Source organism: Aethalodelphis obliquidens, unplaced genomic scaffold, assembly GCF_003676395.1.
Source record: "Aethalodelphis obliquidens isolate GAN/ISIS:26980383/991018 unplaced genomic scaffold, ASM367639v1 scaffold30, whole genome shotgun sequence".
Taxonomy (NCBI): domain Eukaryota; kingdom Metazoa; phylum Chordata; class Mammalia; order Artiodactyla; family Delphinidae; genus Aethalodelphis; species Aethalodelphis obliquidens.
The window spans coordinates 4459002-4482362 of record NW_020837974.1 but is presented as its reverse complement, the minus strand read 5'-3'; the positions used below and the strand labels follow the sequence as shown (position 1 = coordinate 4482362).

At 44.6% G+C, this 23361-nt stretch overlaps 1 protein-coding gene across 1 annotated transcript; it reads right to left on the bottom strand.

Moving 5' to 3' along the window:
* Positions 1-82: 82 nt before the first annotated feature.
* On the bottom strand, positions 83-16283 carry KDELR2 (KDEL endoplasmic reticulum protein retention receptor 2). The gene is made up of 5 exons (XM_027125754.1): positions 16074-16283; positions 7308-7408; positions 3963-4121; positions 2626-2878; positions 83-1507 (listed from the first exon to the last, which is right to left on the bottom strand). The coding sequence occupies exons 1-5, from the start codon at positions 16162-16164 to the stop codon at positions 1473-1475; spliced, it is 639 nt and encodes a 212-aa protein (XP_026981555.1). The 5' UTR covers positions 16165-16283; the 3' UTR covers positions 83-1472.
* Between the last annotated feature and the right edge of the window lie 7078 nt (positions 16284-23361).

The window sequence follows — 23361 nt, the reverse complement described above, 5'->3', positions numbered from 1 at the left end:
CAGGAGGTTAAACTATGCAGTTATACTGCTTATTTGGAAAGATGTTATGAGACACACTAGATAAAAGTAAAACCCATCCAGCTCCCTTCCTCCACAAGGTATTTTAATGCAGCAAGCAAGAAGACTACATCCTTCTTGTAGTAAGCACGTTAGTATTCAACACGTTAACATTTATGGTGCATCACATAAAAACAAAGTCAAATGCTTTTGCATAAATCAAAAAAACACAGCAAACCAATACAATGGCAAAATCAGGAGGAAAATTCCAAATTTTCTAAAAAATACAGAGGGTTTTAGATTATTAAGTGGAGAACAAATGTTTGCAGCCCTATGTAGAGCTTTTGTTGCCAATCGAAAAACATAAAAACCCATCCTGACACAGGATGTTCCAAAAGCCTAATTCAGAAAAAAGACAGTTTCTTCTATGTTTAGTAAAATGTTTATTTAGGATGGTAACACAAGATAAGTCACGCAAGAGCTCAGTAAAAACAAAACAAAAAACAAAAAAAAGTAAAAGGAATGGCAATTGGTGCTGCCAGTTAAAAAAAAGGAAATCACTTTGCTATCCAAAAGTGGTATGAAGAATCTGAGCATAGACATGGTTGTAGTAATCTTCTGTAACTATAAATTAAAGTGATAGGTAACTACTCGTGTTCCACTTCTCAGAGGAGTCCTAGATCCAAAATAATCACAAATGCTTCCTGCACCTCACGCTCAGACAGCAGGCAGCCCAGAGCCCCTGCCCACCGAGCTCTTTAACAGCCTTGGGACAGTCTCAAACTGACACTTCTTAGTAGGGGAGGAGGGCAGGCACCTTTGCTGACTCCTAAATGAGACTCCATCGACATTCAGAATCTTAAAATTTTGGTAATGAAAACCGTAAGACTTGCAAGTCACCCTTACCAGCTTTAAATGTAGTGTTGTGACGTCCAAGGAAGGATTTCCACATCAGGTGGGAAGTGATTTGAACAGATGTACCAAACTGGACACAGTGTCTCAGATTTCAAACAAAGATAACTCATCTCTTGGCAAAAAAATAAATATAGTGGAATGCAAGTTTGATAGATGGAGGAATATATAATCTACCAATTGTCAAGGAGTATGATTTCATTGCAGACACAAAGAATCAACAATTTCAAAGAATTTAAAAAAAAGTTTGCACTTATTCCTCACAAAATCTTCACTTTTGCAACTATCCCAATTGAAGCTACACACTGACTTTATTAATACAGCATTAAGTTTCTTTGTGTAAAAAAATCTTTGTACATAGTAATAAAAAAAGGTAAGGCAAGATGCACTGAACAGAAACCTTCTGGTTCTTCCCCTCTGGGTTCTTACAGAGCCATAGATGACTATCTGCAACAAAAGAGTTAAGTTTCTGATTTTCCATATGAAGCATCTTGTGCCTTTGCTGTGGTAAGAATTCTGTCCGAGCACCCTGAAGGACAGATGCTGGTCATGGTCTTTGGCACTTACGCTGGCAGACTGAGCTTCTTTCCCTTGAGTACTAGAATTTTCAAGAGAGGGAGAAAAAAACAAAAGGTTACTGATCCTGACAAGCTTACAGTTTCCTCCTTCCCATTCCCAGAAGTCTGTCATACAAGATACTACATAGTAAGGTCCAAGGAAATAAGCTTCTGGCAACCAACAGGCGTCTGATTTTGGTGTCAATAAACAAAGCCCTCTGAACTATGGAAGTGTCACGCACACACAGACCGGAATTTTCTTCATGTATCTGGATGCCACAGCAATTGAATTTAAAAATAGTAATTCAATTGAAATTGTCACTAAATTCACAGCAGCTTTTTTTTATCATGACTTTCTTCCCTAATTAACATGTACTGAAACATAACTGTTAAGATATTTTGGATGTTAAAAAAGGAGATAAGATACATATGCCCTTATAACTAGCAATTCCACCATTAGGAATTTTATTGCATAGCCAGGATTCTTAGCCTGGGATCTGTGGTTGGGTTTCAGAAGCTCCTGAATTCCCTAAAACTCTACGCATATATTTGTGTGAATATGTCTAACTGTGCATTTTTTTCTCAGCAAGGACCATGGCTTTCATCAGATTTTTGTGACGTTCACACATCCTCTATTCATACAAATGCAAAAATATACACATACAAGGATGCTGATATAAGCACTGGATTTTTAAGCCCAAACACCCATGAACAGCGGGCTGAGTAAGTAAATTATGGTAATCCACATAATACTCTATCGCTATTAAAAATTATGTAGATGTCTGGGAAAAAGAGCAGATTATAGAATAACATGTTTAGTTGAAATCATGTGTCATTAAATGATTACATTTACTGAAGCATTAACAATGATTATTTCTGAGTGGTAGGATTCTGGGTGATTGTTTTCAGAATTATTAGTTCTGACTGATTTTACAATGAAAACGTGTCATTGTAGAAAACAATAAAGTTACAGAAAAAGAAAAAAAAAAAAAGCCTGACAACCCTGACCGAGAATTTAACTGGACAGTCATTAAAAGGTTCCTCTGAAGCCAGTTCTGCTTTCTGAGCAAGTGTCAGATTAGGAGCATGCGAGGCAAGGAGAGCCCCTAGAAGAACACACGGCCGTACAACAAAGCTGGCAGGACGCAGCCCAATGTACCTTTTGTAATGTACAAGTAGAAGAAGTCGCAGTACAGGATGGTCTGGACAACGCCGGCCACCACAGCGATGAGGTCAAAGAAGCCCTCAAAGTAGAAGCGCCAGATCCAGTTGACAAGATACAAAGCACGGTAGAGGCCCAGGAAGAACAGGTAGTGGGTGGTGATGGTCTCAGCCTCCCCGGTCTTGCTGATCATGAAGAGCTGTGGTAGGATAGCCACTGACTCAAGGTAAATGGAGAAGGTCCACAAGATCTGTAAGAGAAACAGCACGCTTTGGTCAGCATCCAGCGCCCGCCGTGAGTTCACAGGAAACACTCTTGCTTTACTGTGAAGTAGCACAGAGTGGGGAATCTGGCATCAGAGCCCAGGCCAGAGTAGCTTTGCAATTTAATAAATCACAGAAACTTCAGCCACAGATAAAAGGCACGGACGCTCCCAGTGACAGGCTGGACAACCTGCACAGCTCCACCTCTTGGACTTTCATCACCTTGCCTCTCCAGCGTTGCATTCTTCAATTTTCTGGGACTCTACGTATGTGCTGCTTCCCCTGCGTCAGCTTATCCCACTCCGAATCTAGGGTCCCTAATTTCTGCTTTCTGCCAGGGTTGACAAGACTGATGACTGGGTCCTTCCACTCCCTCACTGCTGTTTTTCCTCACCAACTGGGTCTCCTTTCCAGGCTATTTAAATCGTCTCACTATTTTTCTTATCCTTCAGGCTCTTTTAGCATGGTTAAATCAAAGGGGTAGGAAGTCAGAGCTGTAATCATGCAAACTCTCTGCCCAACACAGCACTTCATTCACGATGACGAAAGGAGGACTTGTGAGTAGTCCCTGAAGTGTTTCAAAACCCAGGCGCTCCCTGCACCATCAGATGACCACCGTCAGCGCGGTAACTGAATCAAGCCCAGGACGCTCAGGGGTGGGCGGAGCACGTAGGAGCGCTGGGGCACCACGCTAACTGCGCTTCCTGAAGACGAGGACTGAAGCAACGCTGCTTAGGTGATTCGCAGACGGCACCAATGAGCGAAGCCCGCGCACGAAGAGTGGGAGCGGGGAGAAGACCGTGTGCTTCAGACACTCAGACAGGCAGCGCACTGTGCTTGGAATCACAGAAGCCAAGTTTATATTCTAAAGGAGAGTCAGAGACACCCAAAGAGGTGTCTAACCTGGGTGCTTAATTCCTGCCCACGATTTATTTACACCAAACCATGTATGTCTGCCAACCCACCGCCCCGCCCCCGCAAAAACCAAACCAAAACAGAACCCCATTACCTGCAAACGGGTCTATTTCCCTAGGGAACCAGACAGGATTACTAAATAGCCTCTTAACTAACCTCAAGAGGAGAGAAGTCATGATTGACTAGAAACGAGAGGCCTCCCACAGGGACCACCAGAAACTCCACTCTGAAAGTATCATGATTTCCATCGTAGGTTGCCTTAAATTTCATGTAGATCAGGTACACTGTGGCATAGGAGCAGGCAATGTAGATAAGCTATAAAGAAAAAAAAATACTGGGTCATCAATATCTTAAAATTGCTCACACTCTCTTGGCTGTCTACATCATCCATATGTATACACACACACACACACACACACACACACACACGTGTATATATATATATATTTTTTTAATTTAAAATATATACTTTTTTGGAATATACGGTTCTATAAGTCATATAACCACCACCAAAATCAAGACACAGACCAGTCCTAACACCTCCGCCACCCCAAATTCCCTCATGCTGCCCCTGCAGAGTCAAGCCTTTCTCCCAGCCTAACCTCTGGCAATCACTGATGAGTTCTTGGTCCTTGCAGTTTTTGCCTCTTCTAGAATTCCATTCCATAAATAGAATCATAACCATATGTCAACTTTAAGATCAGCTTCTTTCAGTTAGCATAACGATTTGAGATCCAACTGTGCTGTCATGTGTATTAAGAACTGGTCCCCCCATATTTCAAAGCAACAGCCCATGTCTGGGTGCCACAGCTGTTCATCCACCCAGCAGTTAAAGGACAGGTGGGTTGTTCCCAGCTTGGGAGATGGTGGGTAGAGCTGCTGTGAACATTTGTGTACAGGCTTTTGTGTGAACGTAAGCTTTCATTTCTCTTGGGTAAATACCTACAAGTGGGATTGCTGGATCATATGTTAAGTGTTAAGTTTAACTTTACATAAGAGACTGCAAAGAATGTATTTTTAATCTCATTTTAAACTATTAGAGGGTAGCTTTAGAAAAAAAGTGAACGGGAAGTTCAATGCAGTTCAAAACCAACGCACTTCCTTACAGCATGAAGATATTTCTGAGCTAGTGCTTTATCTAAAGATAAGATAAACAATGTAACTCATGTTAAACTTTGCAATGATGGTTTTAACTTATATATTGCTGCTATGAAATTTTGCCTGGTAACATAACAAAAGCAAAACCAAACTAAGTGGTAATTTGTAAAACATTGCTGCCTACATGTTCGTCTTTCACATTCAAAAGGTAAAACACTATATATTCATCTGAACCCAAGGAAAAGTCTGATATTCTGAAATTACACCAATTTTCAGACTGCAGAATTTTAGGCTCAAGAAGCAAACGGCAATTCCAGCCTATAAACATAGACAACCAGGATGTCAGCCGCGTGGCCTGGTGCCACTTCTCTCCAGGAAAGGCAACTTGTGAAACCTGATTAGGAAAACATTTGGGCAAAACAACTTCAGAGAAAAATGAGAGCAAGCATCCAGTCCACATACACTTAAAAACAAAACAAAACAAAGACCTAAACTGTCCCTGGCATCTTATCATGAAGTTACATTTGCAAATAAATAGTCAACACAACATCAATATTAAAATTGTTGACAATACCCATACACCAAGAAGTAACACACACACTCCCCTCCCCAATGCAAAATCAAGGAAGGTCAACATCTTATACTGTGAGTTCTCTCCACGTGAAAATATGTGCACGTATGTATATGAATCAAATAACATATAATCCACATGTATAAACAAAATACACACACATCTATGTACAGAGCCCCCCCCCCCGAACATCCTGTGAAGGCACATGGTGGCCGGGGGTCCCTCCCCAGCCCCACTCCTGCAGCCAGCCCAGACTGCGCCCATAAAGGCTTAGCAGCCACTGGGAAAAGCAGCTGCTTTTCTCCTCTCACCAGTGCTTGGCATTTAAAGTAAAAAGCTATGAGCACATAAAACTTGGCTCTCACTGCCCTGATTTTCAAGACATTATGTTTGGAAGCAACAATTAAGCAAGTAAGGATTCCTCTGAAAGCTAGGCGTCCTGGGGGTAAGGGGACTCTCACTCATACACTTCCAGTATCTACAGTTGTAACTTGCCTGCACAGCAAGCAAAGACCTAGGCTTTCTGTTTTGGGCAGCGCCATGCAGCTTGTGGGACCTTAGTCCCCTAGCAGGGATCGAACCCGGGCCCCTGGCAGTTTGGCGGTGAAAGCGCAGAGTCCTAGCCACTGGACTGCCGGCAATTCCCGGACCTAGCCATTTTTAAGGGAGCTAATTATTTCCTGATAATGACGCTCCCATCACTTAGTAATAAAGAATGGAATGATTACAGGTAACTCAAATTTGCTTTTTAGTAAAGACCACAGGCTCAAATATTGCTTTGTCTACTTTGACCTGTGCTTATAAAAATGCTTTTGAACACAAAGTGTTGGGGGGAGTTGCTTTAAATACCATACCCATGGCTTTAAACATTGCTTCCCTGGGTACCAATAACCAAGTGCCTACCATAGTGCCCAGCACGCAGGTGCGGTTAAGCATTTGAAGAATGAATGAATGAAATCAGACATCCTTTACACATGCTGAGAGCCCCATACTTTCCTTCATGGCACCAATCACACACCGCAGTCATCCATTTAGTGCTGCTATGATAGTCTGCTCTCCGCTGCCAGACGGAGTGCTGCTTGCTGTCTGCCCCACCCTCACTGCGCCCTGGCGGTGCTCACCAAGTGTGAGGTCAGTGCCTGTGGGAAAGAACTGAGGCTGCCACAAGCGTGGAGCGCGTACCACCAGTGGCACACAAGAGGCTAGGTGGTATACAAACATTTTGTATTTTGAGAGCTATACATTTGTTTTCATGCAGGGATATATGACACCAAAGGTGTCATGGATACTAATACTTAGGACAAGTTAAAGGGTTTAAAATCCATATTAAGTAAATTATGGTGCAGCTGTTGCTTCAGCACAGCACAAGTGACACCCAGATGGCACAGCCCGGCCCTCCCAGAGCAGCAGGACAAGGCTGTGCAGCGAGGAGCCCCGGCTTTCGCTTCTCGTTCTGAACCAACTTGCTGGGTTTCCCAGGGAGTCTGTAATTTCCCACTGCTTGAGAACATGATTGTCACCCCTCTTTCTTATAAGGTTTTCAAGAGCTTTAGAACTTTATCATAGTTGAGGAACTTAAGACTAAGAAATCTCTAAGTGTGAAGCACTTTCATTAAATAGATACTGCTTTGATGTAGGAAAAAATTATGCCTAAAGGTAACTATTCCTTGTTACATGTACTAGGTGGTCTAAAAGTGCCTACATCAAGAACAGCATATTTAGACATTATTCTTGAAGATGTTTAATTAAGTGCACAGGTGACATAAATTTAACAGTTTCCATAGGTCTGTGAATTACGGATAAAATACATTCCACTGGATGCCACACCATACCTTCATAGACGTATTATATAATGAAATAAATGAAGTAAAAAGATCCAGGTAACGAGTTGTGAAGACCAGTGCAAAGAGAAGCTGGCTTTTCCCAGAAATACCTAAAGAAACAAAAGGAAAGCATTAGAAATGCCTCCAAGAGCTTTATGATTTTTGTAGACAACACTGTGCAGGAAACGCAGGAATGTGGGACACCAGGGGTCAAGGCTGATGGTCGGGATGACTCTAAATAAATGACAGCAGTTTCAGGTTTTCTTTCCCTTAACATTCTTGAACATAACCGTTTGGGAAGGTTCTAACAACTTTTCTGTCTTACTATGATGGGTGACCATAGAAAGTGACTTAATTATGCCAGCTCCAATATACCAGGATGTGCATTGTTCAAATGAACATTAAACTTCTCAAATATGTCTAAGCAGGAAGAAATTTATTTCAAAAACCCTGCTGTTACTTAGTGTTGTAACTTGTCTGTTACCTTTAGCATCTTTCCATTTTAAAACAATGTCTCGTGGTGACAAATCTTTCGAGGATGGAGCTGGAATCTACCTGGATTAAGGAACCCTGTGGGGGACAGTGTTTCAGGGCAGAGTTTGAGCAGTAATCCTCCTGGATTGGCCTCCCAAGGTGACTTCTTTTGTGAGGGCAGCATTTACTTGGGACAGGTTAAAAACTTTAAAAAAAAGTTCTCTTAGAGGAATCACACAACCAATCTCAGACTCACATAAAAATGCTCCTGGATGCTATGGCAACAAGAGGGTGGGAACCTGCTAGTCCCCCAAAGAGCAGTCTTCTATTGTTTTCACATTTTGAAACTGTTTCTCCCTCCAGAGCACTGTTGTGGCACATGGAGACACAGCCGGGGACATCTAGTAGATCAGGTGGAGTGTACCCGACATCTGGATTTGGCCAAATATTTGTGTGACAACAGACTGAACTGTGGGTTTCAGAGGTTGGAGAAAGAGCGAATTCATTAAGGAAACTGAGTCTTACTAGGTGTCAGAACCGGCCCAACCTCACCTACATTGCAAACTTCACACCATCAGACATTTAAGCAAGTTTGTATTTAGCAGAAATGTCACTGCAGCCAAATCATTAGCAATATTCTTCCAGAATGTGAAAATCACATTGTTTTAAATGATATTTTACAAACAACACTACTTTACAAAACAATTTTAAAGCCTGTTGAAGCGAAAAGCCTGGATCTAAAAATGTTACTTTCTACACATGCATAATTGCAGTTCCAACCTATTCACAAAAATACCTAAATAGAAACCGAAGAAAAAGTTGACTCTATCCCTCTGGATCCATCAGTAGTAACCAATTTCAAGCGCCAAAGGTGGAGATACAGATAGTCAGCCTGCCCCTTCTAGTCTCCAGTAATAGGGACTTTTTTTTCTTATCAAAGATCAGTGTTCCAAAGGAGAAACAATGAGGCTGCCATTGACATAGAGAAGATGGGAGAGCGAAGACAAGATGGGGGAAAAAGGACAGGGAGCATGCAGTTCATGTTTGGTGATTGTTGAAGCCTTGAGTGAGAAATTTCCAGTTCATTTTCTATACGGTTCTTTCCAATATTTTAAATAAAAAATTATGGAATACACATGGGCAAATTTTGTTGTAAAGGGTTTATTCTAATGTCCTCATTTTCGGCATTCCTATACTAAACATCAGGGACTATCATATTGCTTTTACCACTCCCCTTTGGGACCCAATTCACATCACTTCCTCTGGGAAGTCGTCTTTGAAGACACCCTCCCCCATTGCTGTTTATTCACTCAGCAAGTATATACTGGGAACTACTTCATGCCAGCTGCTGCCCTAGCTCCTGTTACAGTGCTTATAAATACACTGTGATTACCTGGTTGCCTGTCTCCCTCTCCCTCAAACCCCCACCAGACACAGAGATCTCCGAAGGCCGGGGTCATGCCTTATTCCACTTCGTGTTCTCTGTGCTGAGCACTGGGCCTGACACACAGCAGGGCCCAGAAGATACTTGCTGAATGAATGAGCAAATGGAAAAAAGAAAATGCAATTCATTTTATTTTCATGTCATGGGGGTAAGCTCTCATTTTATGGTATTTTGGGGTAACACTTCCAAAGAGTTTCTAAGTCATACTGTGTCTCTATGACTGTAAATAGGCGACATGCTCTGGGCTCTGCCCTAATTTACTGCCAGCCAGAGGGTGGGGCAGAGGAGCAGGGGACAGGCAGCGAGTGGCCTGCAGCTTGTCCCGTGGTGCAGACTCCATGCAGGAACTGCCATGCTGGAAACCTGAGTGTGCTTACACAGTTTTACCCTATTCTTCCTGGCCTGGGATCCTGATTAGCAGGTAGCAGCTTTTCCCTTTAAAACAGAAAAACTGTTCTGTCTTCCCGGGAAGGCAGGGATCCCAGCTGAAGACAGATCAGGCAGGGGCAGGAATCTCCTTCCAGGGGGAATACTTGCTATAAGCCAGAGGGGCGCCCACGGTCAGTTTCTGTGTCGAGACCGAAGCATGCGAACGCTATCGGTAACGAGCTCTCAAGAACACTCATTCTAAATGTTTCTGTAACAGCCACATCCCCATACCAAATGCACCAAATACCCAGAGTAAGGAGTATAGCTTGTAAAATGGAAACCAGTCATTAAACTTAACACCATTCCTGTCTTTTCCCACTGGGCCAAGTTAAGTTTAATAAAAGCCTACAACTAAATACTCCACTGTATGTTACTTTAAATTAAGCTGGTTAGAAGCTGCACTTCTCATATTCCCATCGTATTTATAGAACAAAGCCCTCAACCAAAAAGAAAAGCGTTCAATGAATTATTTTTGTCCTGGCAGCAGATGGGATGCAACCAAGCGCTGTGGGTCAGACTACCAGGATAATCTGCATGGCAGCATTCCACAAGGTCCCAGGCACCGTGCTCTGACCCATTGTCTCAAAGGATCCAGATGCTCTCCTAAAGGCCATTAACTTACCCTGGAACCAGCAGCCCAACAGTCAGCACCTGACTCATAACACAGCTCTTGGGACTTGGGGAAACAGAGGCTTTGGAGCCAGAAGGTTTGGGTTCAAGCTCAGCCCTTGAATGCACCAGGTAAGTCAGGGCCCATTACATTCTTGGCCCCCCTAAACCTCACTTTCTGCAGCTGTCAAATGATGCCAAATTGTGGGACTATTGGAAAACGTGGTTTTGACTATACCTGCCATGCTGCAAATGCTCAATAAATGACAGCTATTACTATGTATCGCTTTGCCATCTTTTCTTGTTTTCAGAGAAATCCATGCTATTTTATTAAAAATAACAACTGGACTAACATACATGGAATAAAGATCAAAAGGACCTTTTTCACACCCCTCCCACCTCCATTTTAAGTGCAGTGTTCCAGGCTTTTTGTTAAAGCCGCTTTCCATGTGTGTATTTATATGTGTACCCACACGTTTGCCCCTTAAAATGGGGCCATACCATCTCTCGCTTTACAATTTGCTCTGTTAACTCAGTGTTTCAGATATACCTTCTCCTGTTAATACTTCTGGCTCATTCTTTTTAATGGCTGCATAGTGCTCCATAGTGTGCAGGTACCGACATTTGTGTGACCCTTCCACTAATGGACATTTGGGTTGTGTACAATTTTTGTTCTTATAAAAACATCTTTGTATCTATAAACAGTGTTTTGTATTTATTTATGTACAACAAACATCTTTATACCTATATATAGTTTGTTCACATATATGACAATTTCTGTAGTTCAAATTCCCTAGAAATGCTGGGATAAAATAAACACTTTGTTTTGAAATACTGTCAAATTTCCTCTACATAGGCTGTGCCAATTTACATATTCCTTAACACCAGATGAGAATACGCCTTACTTCACACCCTTGCCTACATTAGATCTTGTAAACCTCTGACTTTTTCCCACCCAGCAGCAAATGATGGCGTGCACTGCTATTTTAATATCCAAGTTCCTAACTACTAGTGAGGCAAGGCATTCTTCCATGTTTAACTGGCCTTCTGTTATTCTTCTGTGAACTGCCAACATTGCCCATTTATCTATCAGATTGTTTTTTTTAATTTGTAGGAGTATTTTATTATGGATATTAACCTTTTGTCACTTAGATATATTGCAGATTACTTCTCTCAGTTTATTATCTTTTAACTTTGATGATATTCTGAATTAGTAAGTTAATTTGGGGAGACAAATCATCTTGCTTCCTCACCAGCCTGCCTGGTCCTATCCAGGACATTGGTATGAACATATATTCAAGGTCACCTTCTATGTCCATGAGCAAAGTTTCATACTTTTCCTCATAGAGGTCTTATACCCTCCTTGTTGGGAAATTAAGGGAGCCTTCCCTAGGGTCTTGCCACTTCACATCCATAGGATTTACTGCCTATATGGTTTGATACCCTGTGTTTTTATCTTTTTATATATGTCTTATTATTTCAACTAAATTGCAGCTTTCTTGAGAGCAGAAACTTTGACAGCAACAAGCTGCTGCTCTGGACTGTGTCCCCAATGCCTTGCACATGGTGGGTGGTCAGTAAGTGAGAGCAATGATTACTCACAAGACTGGCACTCAAAAGAACAAAGGTGACAGCTGCTACCAAGAGGGAGCTGGGAATGTGAGGCAAAAGCTTCCTGAAGTACTCAGTGACAATAAAAGAGGAGGTATTTTCCATGTGCTTCAAAAATATAAACTGTCACAGCAAGGACATACTGTATAGCACAGGGAACTATACTCAGTATCTTATAATAATCTATAAGGGAAAAGATTCTTAAAAAGAATATATATGTATACACATACACACACACACACATATATATATGTATATATATATGAATCACTTTGCTGTACACCTGAAACTAAAACACCGTAAACCAACCACACTTCAATAAACAAACAAAAAAAAAAACAAAAAGAGGGAAAAAACTCTCCACATCTGGAAAAGCAACTACAAAAATCAATCAATCAATCAAAATACCAGACACTGCGTACTACTTAAGACAATTTAAGATGAAATATATTAAAACCTAAAACTTCAACACATTTAAGAGCCAAGAAAATGGCTGCTTTTTGTAAATTAGATACATTCATTGCAAAAAAACTATCTCCTAATAAGTTCAAAATATAAAGGTAAATATATATATATATACATATATACACACACACACACATATATATATAAAAACTGTCCAGTTACAAGCAATGCAGGGACACTGTACATTACAGTCATCTTCAGGAGAATGAAAAGTCTGCAACTTACATGACAACAGCTAACAACAATCTAAGCAATAGGTGGAGGAGGGAAGGGGAGGACTAGGGGACGATGGCTGGGAGCCTTGGAGCTCAGAACTCCACTAGTACTTTAAGCACAATAGATACAGTACTAATAATAACTATCAGCCTACAGGAAAATGTAGATAGGAAATCCTTCACCTACAAACCAAGGCTTGTTCTCCCAACACTACCCAGGTCAGTGTTGAAGACAATAAAGTGACAACTTGAGCATACCGTGGATCCAGCTGCAGTCATAGTTCAGGAAGATGAGGAACTCACACTTCATTTGGGTACCCCTCTGTCATGATAACGGCAGACACCGGAGAATGCCAGTTCAAACTAAACCAAGATCAGCTCCCCTGCCCTCACTTTAAAATAGGTCCTTTAAGGCAGTTGTTCAAGAAAACAGAATCTTCCTCACTCACCTGGTCTCATCCCTTACCCTAAGGAGAAAAAGCCCCGTGGTTCTATAGCTGCAGCTATGTTTGTTTTTATTTACTTGTTTGTTTGTTTATTTATTTATGGCTGTGTTGGGTCTTCGTTGCTGCACACGGGCTTTCTCTAGTTGCAGCAAGCAGGGGCTACTCTTCGTTGCGGTGCGCAGGCTTCTCACTGCAGTGGCTTCTCTTGTTGCGGAGCACAGGCTCTAGGTGCGTGGGCTTCAGTAGTTGTGGCACGCAGGCTCTAGAGCACAGGCTCAGTAGTTGTGGTGCACGGGCTTAGTTGCTCTGCAGCATGTGGGATCTTCCCAGACCAGGGCTCAAACCTGTGTCCCCTGCATTGGCAGGCGGATTCTTAACCACTGCGCCACCAGGGAAGTAGCAGCTGCAGCTGTGTTCAAAACAAATGCCAAAATCCTAAAATGAACCCCAATACCAGTATTTTCAAAGTGAGAAACACAACCTGAATGTACACGTCTCCTATTTTAGTTGAGAACCTCATATCAAATTCTTACTCTTTCAAAAGTCTCTAAACAACTTTAAATTAGGATGGAACAAGGCAGTTAGTCAAATTCAGACTTTAATTCTGAATAAACGATCTTGGTGATTTTGATTTTTACAAGGCCAGGAAATCTCACATATAAGAACTAAAATGATCCTAAGTCTGATAAAGAGGATAGTTTAATAACTATTGGGATACTGGGCAAATGCACACAAACTTAACTCACCTATTCACCTTCCTTATTATTTTGGCTGAAGTATTTTATATTTTCCTAAATGCTCCTAAATCTCCCAAATGAGAACATTTAAAAATGTTCTAAATGAATATTTTAAAACAAACAAAATAGCAAACCTCCTTACTTTCTCCTATTACTCAAGGTTCCCTTAAGAGTTCTACATTCAGCATTGCACTAACTTCTCCCCAACATCTTAGTTTAGATACACATTTAGGAGATCGCGTGCTTCAACATTTAATGACTTGACAGAGAAGGGGATTCTGAGGAACATATGAAGGATAAAGAGATTCATACAAAGATTTTCATACAAAGAGATTCATACAAAAATAAAGATTAACAGTAACATCTTCTGGTGGGGGGATGGGCAAAATGGGTGAAGGTAGTCAAAAGGTAAATCCTGGGGATGTAACATACAGTGGTTAACTGTAGTTAGCAACACTGTATCATATGTTTGAAAGTTGCTAAGAGAGTAGATCTTCAAAGTTCTCATGGCAAGAAAAAATGTAGCTATGTGTGGTGATGGGTGTTAACTAAACTTACTGTGGTAATCATTTCACAATACACATATCAAATTTCTACCTTGTACACCTAAAACTAATAAAATGTTATATGTCAATTACAGCTCAATAAAGCAGGGATTAAAAAATAACATTTCCTGAGTGCAACAGAAAATGTCCTAAACTACTCACCTGAATAATTTTGAATAATTTAAAACAAAATTGTTCAGGCCAAATAGATATTTATTCAAATCCTTAATTGTGAGTTACTGATCACCTGTGTTCCAACCCTGGCACTAATTTTCTCACCTCCCTGAGCCTCAGTTCCCTGGTCCACAGAATGGGGGCAACAGCACTCACCTCATAAGGTTATTTCAAGGACTACACGGGATAAGCCATATAAGGTACTTAGCTCACTACCTAATACATAGCAAGCGTTTAAATGTCAGCTATCACAATCGCTGAAATTACTTCGCTGTCTTTGGAAATCATACAACTGAACCTCTCAGAACTATACATAAATTGAGAGATCACCTCCAAGCCAAACACACCAGCTTCAGTACATGGACTTTGTAACATCCACTTTGATTGCTCAAAGGTCTTTTTTGGTTTTGCTTACTTCCTGGATTTCAGCTATGTTCCAGGGAGACAGGTGAGGCCTGAAGACAGCAGCCAAAGATGTGGTGTTCCTTGACAGGTGAAAATATTTAGAAATCAGTCACGTAAATGGAATCTCTGCCACCCAGGTCCTTTGGGACCCCATCTTTTACTGTCTCTGCAAAAATTAAGCTCTTTAATTCATCAAACGTTATTATACTAAGGCCATGGCATCAAAAATATGTTTAAGGAAGACGCTGTAATTTTAAGAAGTCATTTAAAATTCGCCATTCTTAAGCTTTTAGGGTTAATGAAATGCAAAACCCCGCAACTACTAGCCGGTAAAGATTTGTCTCACTGCCTCCCAGCAGTGTGAGCATGAAATGTGTACTCCAGAGGAGCGAGCCGCCAACTCACTGGTGACGTGGAGTGAGGAATTACAGGAGACCACACGAGACCTCGGCGGTACCCGGCGCCGCGCCGCAGGTTGAAGAGAACCCATTATTAGATGAAGGCACTCGGAGTTTGACAAACTAGATCGTCCCTCAAAGCAGCATTAACTGCCCCAAGAAATTCGCTTAGAGACCTCCCCATACCCCCTCCCGTGGCAGGCGTGATCCTGGACCCGAGAGCTGGCGTGTTAGAGCAGGACTCTAAGGACAGGCCTGCCCGGACACCCTAACGTAAAGGCCAGTCCTCGAAGGGGCAGGGTGGGGAGCAGGGTGACCTCTCCCCACACCAGCCCCACCTACCAGGCTGGGTAGTCTGCCACGTCAGGCCGAGCCGCCGCCGTCCTGCCCATCCTCCTCCCGCGCGTCCCATTGATTCGCGGGCTCTCCGCACCTCGGGACCCCCAGAACAGGCGCTCGGAGAAGCGCCCACTAAAGCCGCGGGCGGAGGCCGCGCCTGCCGGACCCCCGCCCCCCCATCCAAACTTTTCAGAGATAACAAGGCCCCGCGCTGTCCAGTTGGCGCCTCCCCCGCTCCGACGGCTCAAGTTCGCGAGCCGACCAAGTGCAGACCCGGGCCCAGCACCGCGACACCTCACCCCGGCCTGAGCTTCCACCCCGAGGGGCCGCAGGCTCCCCCCGGGCCCCGCCGCCCACCAGGCCGGCCGAGGGGGTGTGTCGGGCCGGCGCAGGCCCGCGGGCCGTGGGGCAGCCGAGGTCGCCTGGTCCTCCCAGAGACCCGGCCCTATGCCCGAGCCTCTCCTGGGCCTCGTCCGCCGCTTACCGGCGCAGGAGCGCGTCTTCCAGATCTTCAGCAGCAGGATGACGATGGCCGCCAGGTGGGACAGGTCCCCGGTCAGCCGGAAGATGTTCATGGCGGCGGCGGTCTGCGCGGCGGCCCCAGGCTCCGCGGCTCAGGCAGCGGCGGCGGCGGCCACAGACAGGAAGCTGCGAAGATGGCGAAAGCGAGCGCGACGTGGCCAGGGACGTGGCCGAACTGCCGGCGCGCGCGCGGGGCAGCTTGGGAGAGCGGACGGCCGCCAGGCCCCGCCCCTTCCCCGCCCCTTAAAGGGGACGCTTCGGGAGCAGACCGGGAGGGCGGGCAGGCTCCGGGGCCCCCTACCCAGGACCCCGACTGCTTGCGAACTTCCCCCTGCCGGGTTTCCGGCTTCCCCTCGGGTGCCAGCGATTTCCTTTAATTTTTGAAATGACACTCCCTTGTGGGGGATTTTTTTTCCCCTCCCACTGATCTTAAGAGCTCTATAGGCTTACTGTATGAAAAAGTATGAGGGGGGAAAAAATTAATGTGATTGCATCACTCAAGATAAGGTGGATATTGGGGTTTCGGGGAGGGTGCGGCTTATGCCGGGATCTGAAGATTTTACCATTCTGGGGACTCTCTTTGACAAAGAGTGTGCAAAATTAGGTAGAAAACGAACATTTCTGTAGGATGTGAAAATAAATCATAAGAAATTACTAACGGAACGAAGCTGACGAACAGGATACGCTGCATAATTTGCGGGGCCCAGTGCAAAATGAAAACGGGGGTTCCCTGATTGTTTAAATGCAGGAAAAAAAAAACCCTGCTGCTAAAGGTTCTAAAATGTAAACCTTTTCCCTTTATTTTGCAGTCTCTCTCGACTTCATGTCATTCTAAGTAAAGAAAAAAGAAGATGTTAAACTATGATCATGAATTTTACCGTTTGTCTTTATATAGAGCCATGTCAGTTTTGAGTGCAAATATCAGAGCATTTAACACGGGTGCGGAATCGCGGAAAGTGTAATTTGTATTTTATGGCTTGTGCATGGAGGGTGCCTGGAGTTGGCCAGAAGAGATGAACACAGGCCAGAGCCAGGAAGGTTGGAAGGAGGAAAAAGGGGTCCCCAGGGACAGTGGAGGCCAAAGGAGCACATCTTTGGGCGTGGGATAATGGATGGGCCAGTGCCACTGCTCCAGTGAGCCAGGGTCTTGCCCTGGACTTGGCTGGAGGACCAACATGGGCCTGATGGCTGCTGGTTCCCTCTCCCTCCAGCTGAGCTTGCTGGGGCAGCGAGGTGAAACCAGGCACCTCCCCTTACCATCCTCTACCACCTCAACCCATGGCAGAGGGCAACATCAAGCGTATTGCAACCTCGGTGCCAGGATACATGAGGTACCTGGATCAGGGGTGGGCACGAGGCTTGCGCCTGCCAGGTTGGCCGCTAAAAGGTGGGACAGCCATCACCATGTCCTGCTCAGAGAAGCCGCAGGGCACACGAGCTCAACCCCACCCACTCTGACCCACATTGCACCTGCACCCTGGCCCCCACGTAAGCAGAAGATGCAGCGGTCACTGGGCAGGAGAGAGAGGAGGAGGCCGGGCTCCCAGGGCACAGGGGAGCAGGCACGCTGAGGGACAAACGACCAGGAGCCAAGACTCCAAGTCTCCGTTGCATGTGCCATTGTCTCATGGGACCTCACTTGCAAAATATAAATCCAAAGGTAAAATTATTAAAAGTTTGAAGAAGATGAGGGTAAAGCATTATGCCTTGGTTATGGGACCTTCTGTCCCTGTGAAAATGCATGAAGTCAGCCCTTCCAACAGATACCACAAACAACACTAAATCCTGAAAATGAAACATGTTTTTATTAATTACCTCACTGGCGCACTTCTGTAATGCTCATTTTTCCTACATTTTTTTCATTGTACACTCTTCAGCCACCTCTTCATAGGACGATGATTTTTTTGTATGTCTGTGTGTTGGGATTAACAACCTTAATAATGCAGAACATTGCCATTTTTTTCTATTTTTTATTGAGATATAATTGACATAAAACATTAGTTTCAGGTGTACGATGTAATGATTCAATATTTGTATATATTGCAAACGATCACCGCAATAAATCTAGTTAACATCCATCACCATGCATAGTTACACAATTTTTTTCTTGTGATGAGAACTTTTAAGATCTACTCTCTCAGCAACTTTCAAATATACAAGACTCTATTATTATAAACGATAGTCACCATGATGTACATTACATCTTCAGGACTTATTTTATAACTGGAAATTTGACCTTTTGACCACCTTTAACCATTTTGCCTAGTCTCACCCCAACAATGATTTGGAAATATTTTCTATAGAGAGAATAGAAAAATTATGTTTTCTCCATCATGGTTAATTGAAAAATGCTTTTGATAGTTTGGAAACATTTCTTTCATCTTCTCAACTTGTTACTGGTAATATCATGGACATTATTAGGACAGTTGTCACATTCAGAAAACCTCAATCAAGTTATTTCATATAAAAGCTGCAAGTTTGGGACTTCCCTGGGGGCTCAGTGGTTAAGAATCCACCTGCCAATGCAGGGAACACGGGTTCGAGCCCTGGTCCCAGAAGATCCCACATACACAGGAGCAACTAAGCTCACGCGCCCCAACTACTGAGCCTGAGCTCTAGAGCCCGTGAGCCACAACTACTGACGCCCACGAGCCAAGAGCCCGTGCTCCACAACAAGAGAAGCCACCGCAATGAGAAGCCCGTGCGCCACAACGAAGAGTAGCCCCTGCTCGTCGCTCGCTGCAACTAGAGAAACCCCACGCGCAGCAAGGAAAACCCAATGCAGCCAAAAATAAATAAATAAATTTATTAGAAAAGAAAAAAGCTCCAAGTTTGCAGGGCGTTTTCTTGCGCAAGGACTAATGTAATACTTTTTGGATTGATGACACTAATTAACTAGCTTGTTGGCACTTCTTGTTGTATTTCATGGTTTTCATACACAAATTCATTGACACTTCCCTTAAGAGGGAAGCTTAATCCCCTCCCCCAACCTTGAATGTGAGCTGGATTTAGAGACTCACTTCTAACAAATAGAATACGACAGAGGTGATGTCATATCACTTCCGAAAGTAGGTCATAAAAGTTCTTCTTGCTTCCTCCTTTCTCTCTCATCAGTCACTCTGAGAGAAGCCAGCTATAGGCCAGGAGGACACACAAGCAACCGTGCGGAGAGGATCACATGGTAAGAAACTGAGTCTTCTTGTAAACAGCCAGCAAGGAACTGGGGCCCGTTGCCAACAGCCATGTGAGTGAACCATCCTGGAAGCAGTATCCCAGCCCCAGTCAAGCCTTTGGATGAATGCAACCTCGACTGATGTCTTAAATGCAACTATTGGGGAAATGTAATTAAAAATAAAATCTCCGGCCAACCCAGTAAAACCTCTGCTCAAAATATAGCAAAGAATACAATAGTTTTGCTATTGAATAAGGATCAAACCAAACTGTGATGTGCATCACAGACAATCCACTAAAGAGATTTTGGACAGAAAGAGATCTCACCCTTTTATTAATATATAGCCAGGCAGACACAACTCGTTACATATATATGAATTGTCTTTGTCCAAAATAAAAGAGAAAACTTATCTTTTCAACAAGCAAGAAGTTATGACTGTGAGCCAGGCACAGTGGCTAAACTCCCACACAGACAGGAAGCCTTGGTGTTTGCATTTCAAAGAGACAGCTCCAATACCCCCCAAGGACAGTCCTAGGATGCAAAACTGGCAAGAGGCTTATTTAGTTTTTAAAAAGATTTACGTGCCTGAAAGAGACAGAGAAAGGAGTTAAGATGACAAGTTTTCTAAAGGAAATGCTGAAAGAAAAGGTGTGTTGGGGGGAGGGTGTTTTTCCCTTTTGGCACCAGAAAATTGTAAACTTTTTAGATTTTTATTTACCTAATCTCATGATATTTCCTGAGCCTGAGGCACCCAGCTGAGCCGCTCCCAAATTCCTTGTCTTCCAAAATACATATTCATTCCAAAATGAATATTTGCTGTTTTAAGATGCTAAGTTTTGGGGTAATTTGTCACCCAGTCACAGAAAACCAGTGCTGGAGTGATACATAAGGCATGCAACTTCATCCAAAGACCCACACGATGTTTGAGTTCCACCAGGGTTTGTGCTTCACACAGAGGTACAGAGGCACTGTGATCATTCTACTTCACTGGATTTCCATGAACGCAAAAATGAATCCTGTGTCCATAACTGTGTACACTGGTTTTTGAATCTATTGACACAGGAGAGATTTTCCATTTTTATGGAGCATCACTGAGAACCCAATCGTCCACCTACCATTTTACCCTCTTACTGGTTGGAAGAACTTTTTGCACACTAGCTTCTGGCCCTCTATACTGCACACACTGTCTGTGCCCCACTAGACACAGAGATGCATCCCCAGCTGCAGAAATGTGGTCAGGATCCAGCTGGCAGCTACAGAGATACTCCTCATCCAACGTCACACCTCACCCAAGCCCACACCTGCTGCCGGAGAGTGAGATGGGGTGTCAAGGCCTGGCCATGTCACCTTGAAGAGGGACATGCTAGTGGACCACACTCAGTCTCAAACTCTGCATCATGTGGCCGTGACTTTCTTGGGCCTGTGTAACCACCGACTTCTCCATCTTCCCAATCCTGCTTCCTCTTCTGCCCTCCACAGGTTCAGATTCCTAATAAACATCTCATACCCCAAACCGTCTTGGTAGCATCTGCTTCTGGAGAACCCATCCCGTGACAGTTGGAGGTGGGGGTCCAAGAAAGCAGGTGATTAGATCCTGGTTGGAAAACTAAGATCCCACAAGCTGCGCAGCACGGCACGGCCAAAAAACACACACACACACACACACACACACACAACCCCCCCCCAAAAAAAACAAAAACCAAAACAAATGTGGTGCTCCAAGGGGCCAAAGGATTGGGCCTCTAACGAGTTGCCAATCAGCTTACACCTGCCTTTCCTGCATGCAGAGCTCTGTTGACACCACACGCTGAGAGCTTACTGAGTGTTTGATCTACCAGCATGGGATCCCCCGTAATACTACAACCCACCGGAGGATCCACTCCTCAGCAAAGGAAGTAGGAAGCGAGCCCATGACCCCTGGAACCGCTGGTGATGTCACACGCCACACCACCCAGAAGCTGCCATCTTGGGGTGACGTGAGGGCACTGCCTGTGGATGGTGCAGCTGAAATGCCAGCTCAAAGGCAGTGCTCGGCAAGATGGGGTACCATCCCCCAGGATGGTGTGTGCCCTAAACCTCTGCCTGGCACTGTGTCCTCACAAGGAAGAATGCATGGACCTGGACACCAAGGGGTGGAAGCAGGAGTGGTCCCATGTATCATATCTGTTGCTGGGTAACACATCACCCCCAAACTTAGCAGCTGAAAACAATGCACATTCATTACCTCGCTGTTTCCGTGGGTCAGGAATCTGGTTGCAGCTTGCCTGGGGGCCTCTGGTTCAGGAGCTCTGAAATCAAGGCATTGACCAGGGCTGTGGTCATCTCAAGGCTTGAGTGGAGGATGATTGGGGCCGATCAGCTTTCAGGCTCACTGGTATGGCTGTTGGTAGGCCTTGGGCCCTCTCTGGCTGCTGGCACGAGACATCTGTCCTTTGCCACGTGGGCCTCACCCTGCTGCAGCTATACCATGGCAGCTGGCTTCCCTTAGAGCAAGTGGGCAAGAAAGCAAGAGAAGATGCTCAAGGCGGAAGCCACAGTCTTTGTATAACCTGATCTTGGAAGGGATATCCCATCACTTCTGCTGCCGCATCTCTGGGCTCTGAGGGGCTAGAGTCCTGGTCCCCAAAGGGGGACTCTTCCACCAAAGGACACAAAACAGTCCGATGGGATGGTAAGACACAGATGCTGCCTGGGCACTTTGGGCTTCTTATGTGCAGACACCAACTGGCAAGAAAAGCCCCCACTTTGACAGGGAAATTGACCCTAATACGAAGAGGAGGTAGCGCTGCTGCTACTCCGTAAAATTCGGGTGATCTACTCAGAGCGTCCTGGTAGCCCCTTGCACAATTATGACCATAAATGAATGGGTACAGCAACCCCAGCCTGAGAAGGGCATGTCCCTGGGAGATGAAGGTCTGGGTCATGCCCCCAGGTAAGCCATCAAAGCCAGCAGAGGTAGTAACTAAAGGTGAGGGGAGTCTAGAATGGAGGAGGGAGAGGATGGGTATCCCTTGCAGCTTTGAGGCTGCCTACAGTGACAATGGCTACAGTTCATCCTACTAACCTCCCTCTTCTAAGGAAAGCGAGAAGAAAGGCCGACTGAAATCCTGCAGGATCAGAACCCTCAAAATATGAGAGAGAGGGAGAGAGGTGTGTGCGTACGAAGAGCATGGGCTATGAAACCCAACGAGGCACCACCAGGATCCCCTTGGAGGAGGAACTTCCCATGTAGCTGTGGAGAGCTTGGTCAGCCGAGCAGAGGGAGGTCAGGGTACAGCGTCTGTAACTTCAGTCTGTCCATGCACTGGGAGCTGCTTCATCCCAGGTCATGCCCTTCCCAGGGCAGCCATACCCAGCCACTGAGCATAAAGGCCCTGCCCCTCAGCTCACAGGACACCCCCGTGGACAAACCTCGCTCCAGATCTTCCACCTGGTCGGCTAAGGCTGTGTCAGGCCTGTGTTGCAGTTCACGTTCTCACTCCTTCCCCTCCCAGGCTTCGATCCTCAGTAAACTTCTTGCACCACGGGCTCTATCTCAATATCTGCCTCCAAAGAGCCCAACCTTTGACACGTGCTACGGGACGTGTCTGTATGATGATCTGACCTCCGGCCTTACACCTGCCCCAGGTGAATTGGCACAGGTATTCCCGGAAGCCATTCAGACACCGGGACAGCTAGCAGTCACATAACTGGATGTGTACAGGATTGTGGGTCCTCTAGATGTGTCCCACTAAACCTAAACTGAATATGTCCCCTATGCAACTTCCCCTTAGCCAGACCACAAAAATGCCTGGGGTCTCTCCATGAACACTTAGAATGTGCGGGGGCGGGTAGAGTGGAGTCAGTGATCTTAACCAATTGTGGTTCAAATATCTCACTTTTGCAAAATTTGCAAAGACACATGACCCTGGGAATGCATAGTTAGAGCCCCTCCCAGGGTCTTCAAAGTAGCCTGTGCAAGTGAGGGGCCCTGGAGCTTAAGCTTCATTCACTTCATGGTAAGCAGCCTGCCAACGTGTATTTTCTCCTGTCATTTAAAAAATATGTACTAGGGGCTGCCCTGGTGGCACAGTGGTTA